At 41.6% G+C, this 11,569-nt stretch overlaps 1 protein-coding gene across 4 annotated transcripts in view; it reads left to right on the top strand.

Annotated features, from left to right (window-relative positions):
• The first annotated feature begins 17 nt into the window (after positions 1–17).
• The window catches only part of OXNAD1 (oxidoreductase NAD binding domain containing 1), a 36,500-nt gene continuing 24,948 nt past the window's right edge, over positions 18–11,569 (top strand). Inside the window, exons 1-3 of one of the 4 annotated variants that reach the window (XM_006019575.2) lie at positions 18–84; positions 4,059–4,215; positions 4,551–4,614. In XM_006019575.2, coding sequence (XP_006019637.1) covers positions 4,085–4,215; positions 4,551–4,614 — 195 coding nt within the window. In that variant the 5' untranslated portion in view covers positions 18–84; positions 4,059–4,084. The other 3 variants (XM_006019574.3, XM_006019576.3, XM_014517954.2) reach the window with 3 other exon arrangements.

Below are 11,569 nucleotides of genomic sequence, written 5' to 3'. Positions count from 1 at the left end.
CCGGACGTCACTAGCATTCCCCCGCACTCCAAGAGAACCTTCACTGCGCATGCGTCCTAGGTAGCAACGCTCTTGGACCCTCAGGTGACAGCACAGTGCAGTGCACACATGGACCAGCCCCTCCCACCCCTTAGACAGCTGCGGTGTGGGGGGTGGGATGAAAGAAGACAGCTCGCGTGCGCGCGACCTTTGTCACGTGACTGCGGCGCTGGGCGGTGAGTTCCCCTTCCCCCATCACGTGATGCGGCCGTGGTGCCGGTAGGGCCGTTGGGTGCCAGGTCTGCACGCGGGAGGAGGGGTAGTAGCGGGCAGGGCCCTTGTCTCCTGTTGGCGGCTCCCGGCCCCGGAGCTGTGCGCGAAGGGGTGGGGGGAAGGGACCGCGCCCGTGGAGCGTGGGGGAGGGGGGCACCGGAGAGACTCGTTGGTTCCGACAGGCAGCCGCCCGCCCGCCCGCATTGTAGCCCCGAAGCCCGCCCTGGGCGGCAGGGGTGGAACGCGGGGGAACAAGAGTTCCAGTCGGACGTGGAGCGAGTGCTCCCGGCGGCGCAGCCCGGCCAGGTACTTCCTGGTGTGGCAGCCGGTGACCTTTGCGGCCCCACTTCCTGGACGCTCTGTGCCCCCAGGAAGACTTACTCTGTGTCACACAGGTTGGACCCCAGAGTAGTGGGCTGTTCTAGCCGTCTGGAAGCAGCTCTACACCCCGGTTCCTGTCACCCACCTCCCTAAGATATTGCCCATGGTTGCCTTGCTGTTTCAGGCAGAAGTGGCGGTGCTCAACCAATAGCTAGGGCTGCGAGGGGGCTAGCAGGACTCTTGTTGCCTGCCAAGATGGCAAAGAGCTTCCCCACTTCAAACACACACCCCAATTTTGGGGGGCAGGTGCATGTTACATGTGCGTGTTATACTTTTCAGCCTGGAGAAGTGAAGCCTTGGGGTGACTTGGTGGCAGCCTATTAGTGTATAAAGGGTGTGCATCAGGAACCAGGGGAGCGTCTCTCTCTTCCCTCCCCAGCCTGTCTCTCACCCATTGACCTCCTCAGTCTACATTTTCACTGACTACCTGTCTTACATGCATACCAGCCCAGCCCCTGGCTTCTTTACTTTTCACTCCATCCAGGAAGAGCACACACCAACTGCTGAAACTTCCTTAGCCTGACGAAGGGTTTTTGAACCCGAAAGCTTGCCTAATAATTATTTTCCAACTATTTGGGTTGGTCTAATAAAAGATATCAGATTCACCCAAGGAACCTTGTCTGCCTCTGTTCACCAGGGCACCCCAAGGGAAGACGAGGGCTAGCAGTCACAAAGTGCTGGAAGACCGCTTTAGACTGGGCATAAGGAAATACTTAGTTACTGTCTGAGCCTCCCAAGTCTGAAATAGACTCCCACCAGAAGTGGTGCAAGCACTGGGTACCTTTAAGAAATGCCTGGATCTTGCCGGGGTCATCTGACCCCAGCTGACTTGCCCCTTGGGCAGGAGGCTGGACCTGCTGATCTTGTGAGGTCCTTTCCAGCCCTATTGTCTATGAAATATGTGAGGGGAAAATATAGTTGTTTCTCACATGCTAGGAAAGAACTGTAGCATTTGCCAAATTAGGATGTAGCCTACAAATGTTCATGCCTCTCTCAGCCATTTAATCTCCTGGGTGCCTCCGCCTTACCATCTGTCCTTGTATCCAGCTTCATTATTAAAATGACTACTATTTTTACAATCTTACTTTGAAAAATACCTGCCCTGGCATAATTGCACGAAGGAGTGATGGGGTAAACAGGGCTTGCTTCAACTTTACATTGCTGAGGGGAGCCAAATGCATTCAACACATAATCATTTAAGATAAATAAGTCCACTGATGCTCAAAAGTTGTGATGGGATTCTGAAGTTGGTCCATTTACTTACCAGCAGATGTCACTGTTGTTAGTAGAAATTATCTTGCATGCCCTTTTTTTAAGGATATGAAATCAGAAAAGAAGCTTCATCAAAAGAAGACTGAAGTCTTCATTTGCCTTGAGTCCTTTACCTCTCAGCCTTCTAATTCCCATGACTTTTTTCTTGAGTTTAAGAAAAACACTTGATATCACAAAAGTCCCATTTACCATAATAAACAGTTTTCTAAGAGACTCCACTATCTTTAAAAAAAATTTTTAGGCTTCATTGTCGTGCAGCAAAGCTTGAAAACATGAAGCAAATGTACTGTGGACTCTCTGAAAACAGAAGGCAAGTATATAGAATGAACATGTATTTTGGTTTAAAACCATCAGATTTTTGTAAACAAATCTCATATTTTGGGGCCTGGCGAATGATTTTTTTTTTTTTGAACGCTTGAGGCTCACAGAATTGCAAAGCAGGCTGGTATGATTGAACATGACTGCCTAACTGGGCCTGTACCATGTCTTGCTAAAAACAGCTTAGGTATTTTAATGCTTGCAATATTGCTCATCAGTAATCTATTCTATAGTATATGTTACAATAAAAAGATGAGAGTCCTTTTTGATATTTAATAACAAAACCCATCTCTGTAAATTTCAATATTAAAGAGTAGCGGGGCACTAAAAGTTAAGCTACTTGCAGGTGTTAAAAAAAACCCCAAAATCCTGTGCTTTATGGGAAGCAGGAGCGTGTTACTTCGGCCCGGCTCTGCAGTGCCTGTATAGATCAGGCACTTCAGCGGGGCTTTTTGGCACTTTTATCTAAAGCCAAGTCAATCAGCTATTAGATAAAAGCACCAAAAAAGCCCCACTAATACACCCAATTTATACAGCCATTGGGCAAGCTGGGTCCCACTAACATGTTGCCTCTTTTGGGCACATACTGGTTTCAGTGTGGGAGCACGCTGAATTTAAATCGCCTTATTTGGTGGGGTTTTTTAAACATCTGCAAGCAGCCCTAAATGCTATGTTATCACTATTCAAGTACAGTTAAAACAATAGCAGACATTTCTGAAGTCTAAAACTATACACTTTGAAGAGTAGTATTATATGCCTTCCATTTCTGAGATGTCTCAGAAATGATGAAAAGCCCAGTCTTCCATTTGCACAAGATTATAAGCAGGATAAAATTGCCAAGTGACCAGCCAATGCAGCTGTTGGTTAAAGCTTATGAGCATACAGTATAAATCAGTCAAACATGCTAGATCATTGCTGTTTTAAAGAATACAAAATGAAAAACAAAAATCCTTCTAAAATGAAAAAGGTGTACTTTTCAGGAATACAGCATAATTATTTTTAAGTGGGAGTAAGAGTTTAAGAAAGCTGGTAGAGAGGCAAGGGGCAACACTCTAGAAATGATATTTAAAAAAATATATCGTAGTCTAACATCAAAAAGTAAAGGCATTTGTAAGCATCCCATATGGGCCTCTTCCTGGACCATTTAAACTAATGAGCTTTCCTGATTTGGTTATCTAGTAATAGACTTGGTTTTCTTTCCTTTTTTTAGTTGCAGTAGCTGTTTTGTCAGGAGTAAGGTGGCTGGAGTCTTAAAACCATATTTTAATATTTTGAAACAATATGAAGTTGTTTTTGAATAAAGGAAGAACAAGAAAGTAAAAGGTTTAGCAGCTGCTGAATTAATCCTTGTGAAAGGGTCCAATTTAGTAGCCATAAATACTGAAATCCTTTACTTATCAACAGAACAGCTAGAACAGAGGCAGTACACTATAGTTTTTCCACTATGCTTCATCGTTGTGCCTCAGCGATGACCTGAAGGGCTGTTCAATCCTTGTTTTCTGTACTGAGTCTATAACAATATTGCTTGTGGGTTTTGTTTTGGAGGTGTGGGTACCCTCCTTTGTGAGTTTCCTGGGATGAGCACATTCCTGGGATTACACATGGATCACTAAAAAAAGGTCAATTTTGAATGAAATCCTCGTTGGCTACAGAACATAGAATTCATTAAAACATGCCGTGTTTTATAGGTTGGGATAAGGGAAAAAAGTTGTCATTGAGTATTTGGAGATTCCGAGCTGTTCAAAACCGGAAAAATGCCTCTTGAGCTATAGGTGAAATCAAGCAAGCTGAGCAAGAAGTACTTACTACATCATTATTTTAAATTGATTTCTCAGGAGCTGGTAATTGAAAAAGGAGCATCATGGTCCACCCTGCTTTTTCTGTAGTTTTTGCTGTTCCTCAGTTACTGCAAAGTACTGCTAGGATTTTTCCTGCTCGTTCTGCATTATTGTGGTTGAGGCACTCGGCTTCTTGTTACTGCACAGCCAACGGGTAGGTTATCACTTTACAAACACTGCTAAATATTTTATTTTTCCAAGAGTGTGAGAAAATAATATTGTTATAATATAAACCAATCATGCTTTAAAGGACTAGAAATATTCTAATCACCTGGCTATATTTTAAGCACAATATTAAGATTTTGTGTTTAAATACAAGATAAATTATACTATCCATTAATCTTAATTCTTGTTTAGATTTCTGTGATCTGAAATCTGGGGATGGATTAATATGGTAAATTGCCTTTTTAATAGAAACACCATTAAGAGGAACATTAATGCCTTTCAGTTGTAGTAATTATGGTAATTTTCATTTGTTTTTTGTTACAGCACAATGAAATCCAAAAGAAAAATGGATCATCTGGAGAGAACAGCAAATAACTTTCGACAGGAGGTTAGATTTCTGTTCTGCAGAACTGAATTATTTTTCTTTTTGTTGTGAAAAGACTGAGTAATCATATTTTCAATGGTGATTAGACTTCTTTCTTTCCTAGCTGAGAGTTTTTGCCATTTGTTTTCCTTATTTAATGTATGTATATTCTGAAGATGCTGCTGCTGTTTATATTTTTTTGGGGGGACTGGTAAAGTATATATTGGTAACTGGTAAAATATTATTCACCGGCTGGATGAACGGACTGTAAAGTGGGTAGAAAACTGGCTGGATCATCAGGCTCAGAGGGTAGTAGTCAGTGGTTCAATGTCTAGTTGGCAGCTGGTATCAATTGGAGTGCCCCAGGGGTTGGTCCTGGGGCCAGTTCTGTTCAATATCTTCACCAATGCCATTTTCCAAGTCATAGAGTGCACCCATAGCAAGTCTGTAGATGACACCAAGCTGGGGGGAGTAGTAGATACACTGGAGGGTGGGGCTAGGATTCAGAGAGACCTAGACAAATTGGAGAATTGGGCCAAAAGAAATCTTAAGAGGTTCAATAAGGACCTCCTTTGCCCTTGTTGCAAAGAAAGCTAGAAGCATACTGGGCTGCACTGATAGTGTTGTCAGCAGGTCAAGGGAAGTGATTATTCCCCTCTATTCAGCACTGGTGAGCTCCAGCACATCTGGAGTACTGTGTTCAGTTTTGGGCCCTCCCACTATAAAGAGGATGTGGACAAATTAGAGAGAGTCCAGCCAAGGTCAGCAAAAATGGTGAGGGGGCTGACGGACATGACTTTTATGAGGAACGACTGAGGGAACTGGGATTACTTATTCTAGAGAAGAGGAGACAGAGGGGATTTAATAGCAGCCTTCAACTACCAGAAGTGGGGTTCAAAAGAGGCTGGAGCTAGACTGTTTTCAGTGGTAGCAGATGACAGAACAAAGTTGTAGCAAGGGAAGTTTAGGTTAGATATTAGGAAGAATTTTCTCACTAGGAGGGTAGTAAAACGCTGGAACAGATTACCCAGAGAGGCAGTGGAATCTCCATCCTTGAAGCGTTTGAAGACCCAGCTAGACAAAGCTTTAGCTGGGGTGACCTAGTTGGGAATGGTCCTGCTTTGAGCAGGAGGTTGGACTAGATGACCTCCCTTCCAACCCTAATTTTCTCTGATTCTATAACAGAGCTAAAATATCAAATAGGTAAGTTCATCAAGGCATTCAGTAGCTCCAGGTTTATTTTGGATTGTTCAAGTAAAGGAAATATTAGGTATTTGGTATTTTAGGTCTCTCTCATCCCTGTATTAGTTTTTCAAAGATGCATAGATTTTGGCTGTTCTGTTCTAGTCTTTCATTTTTTAAAGATGGCTTAAAGAGGGAAACAAACAGTTTTCTTCCTCCTTCACTGCATATAAAGAACTCAAACAACTCAGAAGCCCTGGTGAGGAAAACAATTTTTAGTGGAATTTTCTCTGCTTGTGCTTTAGTTTATAGGTATGGTAAGTATCAAATCTTGCCCTCTAACAGAAGCAAGGGACACCTGTTTGTGGTCTTAGTTTTGTATCATGAAATTAATGTACTCATGGATGTGGTGTAGCTTTAACATAGTTGTCTTGTTAATTAGTTGAAATAGATATTAACAAAAACCAAACAACCCATTATGAATAACTTTTTCAGTAATTCTTCTCTAGTAATGAAAAGAAAATGTCAATCTCTTCCTCTGTTTCAGGGATGTATTTGATAGCCGTGTTTGTTTGAGACTAAAAGAAATGCAAAAATCTAGAACTCTTGGTTCAGAGATGAGACCTTTTATTAGACCAACTAAGAAATCACATAAAAATTGTCTTTTTCTGCAAGCTTTTGGGCTCTCACACATTTTTTGCATTTCTTTTTGCCTCAGACCAACACGGCCACTAAATACATCCCTGAACCATGGAAGATGACGAATTTTAGCCAATTTTGGATTTTAAAACTTCACTGCTGAACAACAAGAAAGATTTCTAAAAACCTCCCTGCATGCCATCCGACACCAACAGGGAAGTAATCCTGCCTGATCTACACAACAATAAAGAGCAACTTACACAGACACTTGCACGGACCCAGAAAGACAGACTTCCATCTTCAACTCCCTCTGTGCAAAAATGAAGTTTATTTCCTACCTATGGGGACTCTTTACCATCTTTAAATTTTCCCTGTGCCAAATGAAGGGCATGTGAGCCTGAAAGCTTGCAGAAAAAGACTTTTTTTTGCTATTTCTTAGTCTTATAAAAGTTACCATCTCTGAACCAAGAGTTCTAGATTTTTGCAATCTCTTCCTCTAAATTTCAAGGAGAGTTGGGCACTCTAGTTCCTCTGAAAATCCAACCCTAGCTACAAAGGATTGTTCCCTTGTATAATTTTTTCCTTCAGCAAAAACAAGCTGATGAATCTATTGAGTTCTGCTAGCTTACTTGTTTTCTTGGATGCCGCTAAATTACTCTCCTGACTTACCATCTCTGTTCAGTACATTGACCCTGGGGAAGCAAAAGGGGAAGCTGTGGTTTGGGAGACACAAAAAGGTGTGGAGGGCTGAGTGAGATCTGTGGAAGGAAAGGAAGTGAAGAAGTAAGGTTTAGTGCTATTGCCTCAACTTCCTTGACACCTTTTATCATTTTTTACACTTAATTTATATTTAATGATTTACATATGTTGTTTTATTTCTGATCACAGAAGTTGGTTAATTTATGTTCTCTGTTTAGCTTGAAATCCCAGGTATTCAACAGTTGCTTCCCTCTGTGTTATCTTGCTTGGTCTATATATTTCTTTGGAAAGGTGAAACAATATATCTATATTGCATTACTAAAGATGAATACACTAGTCGTATCACCTGTTGAAGGTTGATAAAATAAATAGCAGGGGCAAGGAAAAAGGACTGAAACTTTCTACCTGTCCAATTCTAAACATTTGTATTTTAACCTGTGTTCCCCTCAACTTCGCAGTGTGCCAATAGATTACTGTTGTGGATGGCCAGTATCTTCCTCAAAGATTCTCTATCATTTGTATCAAATTTGGTTTTCTGTAATAAACTTTAATTGTTACTCAACATGAAGTTAAGTGCTTTTTGTCAAATAAGGTTAGCCAAGGAGCAAATTAGGGTGTGTATTGGGAAGGAAGAGGAAGAAAGGATGTCAAAATTGTATGCCCATTTTCCTGCAGTTAAGCCCTCTTCCTCAAGAGAAACATTTAAATAGCCAGACACTTGTCTTGTTAACTAGTATGACTGCATTTCCTGTTTAATATTGCCTATTAAAGTGGAAAAGAAAAGTACACCACTAACTTTATTTTATGCTGGCAAGCATCCTGCTGTTTTACTGGACAGTAGATATGTTCAAATGATGTTTTATAGAGAAATTCATTTCCTGACATGTGTTTTACATTAGAGCATAACTGGTTTAAATTTCATTTGTTAAACTATTTGATCTTTTACAGATGAGAAATGGAATGGTTATGGTGTGGTAGCTATCACTGCTTCTGATATTTCTTAGTGTAATGAACAGATACAAAGCCTTTAAAATGTTTTATCTTAGGATATAGACTGACCCATTTACAAAACTACTTAGAACAATCCTTTTTATTAGAGAAGGAAATGCTATTGAATTTTTAACAATAATTTAAAAATGCCTGTTTGTCCAGCACCAAGACATCATACAAGTTAGCTACTGATATCCCTGTAAGATGTTGAACATTAATATGATAATATTTTATCATCTTATTGCTAGGCACGTTTAGTTTGATGCATATTTGCTATACTGTGGACCAGATGTTGAATTGCTTCCTTGCACTGTCCTTGAAATCCAATTTTTGCACAAATGTAACCTCAGGCAGAATTTGGTGAAGCGTGTTTGAAGTCCCATTAATGACCTTGCAGGATTAGTTTAGATGGACCCCCATGTGCGGGGGGGGGGGGGGGGGGGGGGAAATCGAGGTGTCTGCAGGTTTAGGGATCAGCCCACAATGATCCTCTTATAAGGATCTACCCCTTTTTTGGGATAATGCTGTTCTTCATGACTCTTGCCATTAGCCTTTTAAATATAATGCTCGAGTCAAAAACCTTGGATGAGAAAACTCTGCCTCCTTCCCATTCAAAGCTGAAAACTGAAAAGCTGAAACTGAAAAGTTTCTCTTTCAACTGGAATTGTATAGTTACATAATGGATTCCCCAGTGTACACATTGGCCTTGGGCAAAATGGTATTAGCTGTTACCACAAATGCTCCCTTTAATATATAAAACTCTTTTGGCATACAGAAGCATATCATCTATCAACTGATAGAGTAAGTTCATTTCTCCCTATAATATAGATTCATATTTGTTCTTTTAAGAAATCTTGTTTTTATAAAGTATTGATGTAGCAGAACTGTAAATTCATGTTAGAGGGAATTTCTCTTCAGGAACTTAACATAGACAAAGGTTCAGGAATACTGGGGCAAGTTATATAAAATAAGTGAAACAGTTGCAATTATATAGCAAGCATCTTGAAAAAATAGAGATAATAAATTTCAGTTTAAAATAAGAAACAGCATTCAGACAGATTGGAGGTACTTTTATAACTAGCTTTTTTATCAGGCCTCAGAATTAGGGCTTAGTTTCCCAAACACATTGTTACTGATCCAGCAAATAAGATCTTTGGGGGTTGGTCACAGCCATGTTAAACAGTGTCTTATACAGTACACAGAGTTGTGACATGAGGCAATGAAAAAGATATGCTATTAATTCAGGGAAGATCCCATGGCTATTATGATTAAATTGTGTTTTGCCTTGCATAGAATCATATGCAATGGGTTAATCTAGAGGTTTTGCTGCAGAAAGTGAATTTTCATCGAGTTGTAACTCAGCGATTCTCAACCAGGGTGCTGAGAGACCCTTTTAAGGTTGCCATGGGGCCATGCACAATTTTAAGTATGTGAACTTTTACATACGATTCATGAACTAAACCCAGTGAATTCAAACAGGAATCCTCAGTGTCCAGACTTTCTGACCTGTTGTGGTCTGAGTTCTTTACAACTGAAGATCTTTTCAGTGGTCAAAAATAAGTGAAAGCTTAGAGCTGGCATTTTCCAAGAGTTGCTTTGAGCCTAAGCAAGGGTGCTTTGAGTCTAAGGAGTTGAAAACCAGTGTTCTAACTTGACATGATAAGGAGGCTTGTTTTCCAAAGAATTCTAAGCATCCGTCTCTTGAAAACCAGGTCCTTTACGATGTGTGGAGTTGACACCCAGCATCCCTAGTTATATTTGAAGACACTTACCTCATTGTATAATATAGGCCTTTGGGGGAGATGAGATTTTTATACCTTCCAATTTAGATGGATTGTTTTTGCAGTCAGAAGTGTACTTGATCATTTCAGGTTCTTTTCATTTGTTGATGTTTGCAACTGTCGAGACACAGGGCAGCCGGCCAGCAGCTCTTCCTGACTCCCACCAGGGCAGATAAGGGTCCGGGGCCTTAGAAGGCCGTCAGGCGGGTATTTGTGATGCTTGGAGTGGAATTAATTAGGCGGACGCTTATCGGTTGTAAAGCAAGATTATTTACTCACGCCGTCAAGGTGGTGAAAGACAGAGGTTAAAGATATTTGGTTAGTTATAGCTTAAAGTTCGTAGGTCGGTCTGCATAAGAGTTTAGTGGTTGGGCAGAGAAACGGTCGGGCTGGCAGGTCGTCGATTTACGTCTGAGAATTGAGTCGAGACGGGGGAAACTGACAAGTGATTAATTTGTCAGTTACTCTCACGCATATGTTCAGAGGTTTTTTAGGTGTGCGCGGAGGTCTCCCGTTCTTCACGGAAGTGAAGACGGGTTTTATTTGTGTAATAGCCGATTGCTTTTCGCCACCTCATAAATTTAATTAGAATCGCCAATTATCTAGCGGTCTTTGCTAGGGTGTTATCATAGGGTTACTCCTTGTTTTCTTTGACCAATTATAATAATTTATATAAAGCAAAGAAGGCAAAAGTTTTTATCTCTGTTAGTGGTGCAACAATACATTTCTTTTTGACATGCGCAGCAAAAAGCGATTACTATCATTATTGTTAACCCTTAGCTAACCTAGTATAAAAAAAACCTGTTTTAAATGGTTTTACTTGCTTGTGACATGGGCACTACTTAATTTGGTTGTGACAGCAACCTTGTTTCCCTATGTCATGTATTACAATTTTTTTTTTGATGAATTAAGAGCAAAACAATTAGGGGCAAATGATTTAGAAAATACAAATTTTTGGTTAAGTTCTCTACACCAGTGATTCTTAACCAGGGTGTGCTGCATTACTCTGGGGTGCCTTGAGAGCCTGTTGAGGGTGCCACACAATGCACTATTAGGTGAGCAACCATGATGCACAAGACCAACCCAGATATTTGAAATAAGAATCCATAGTATTAAAAGCATTCTGACCTGTTGTGATCTTTCTGTGTTCCTTGCAACAGAAAAATTACAATATTAGTTCTCACTCTTTTTGAGTATTCTAATATTATAAAAGCCGTTGTCTGTATGTCTGTCCGTAACACTTTATTTGCACTCCAATTGGTTGTCTCAGCAGCCAATCAGAGTGCTCTGCACAGAAAAAGACATGTGGCGGAGCACCACTATGACAGTGGTTCAGTGGGGCCTGAGGGTCTGGAGCGGGGTGGGGCCAACGATGCTGGCCCTGCCCCGCCCTCCACCCCTGGCCCTGCTCCTTAGAGGCAGGAGGGACCAGAGCCCTGCCATGACAGAGGGGATGGAGTGGGGGTGGGTGGGGCTGGCCTTGCCCCACCCCCCAGCATCTGCTTCTTGGAGGCAGGGGCTGGAGTGGGGTGCCCCCACCCAACAAAAGCCAGCAGGGAGGTGGTGGTGGGGAACAGGGGAGAGAGGGGTTACCGGTGGCAGCCCACCACCACATGCAAGCTCCCCTCCACACCCCCCTCCCCACTATTCTTGGAAGGTGGTGGCATGGGGTTGAACGGCAGGAGGTG

The sequence above is a fragment of the Alligator sinensis genome, unplaced genomic scaffold (genome assembly GCF_000455745.1).
Source record: "Alligator sinensis unplaced genomic scaffold, ASM45574v1 scaffold29_1, whole genome shotgun sequence".
NCBI classification, from domain to species: domain Eukaryota; kingdom Metazoa; phylum Chordata; order Crocodylia; family Alligatoridae; genus Alligator; species Alligator sinensis.
Note: the sequence above shows the minus strand (reverse complement) of the source record. Positions and strands in the feature narration are given on the sequence as shown.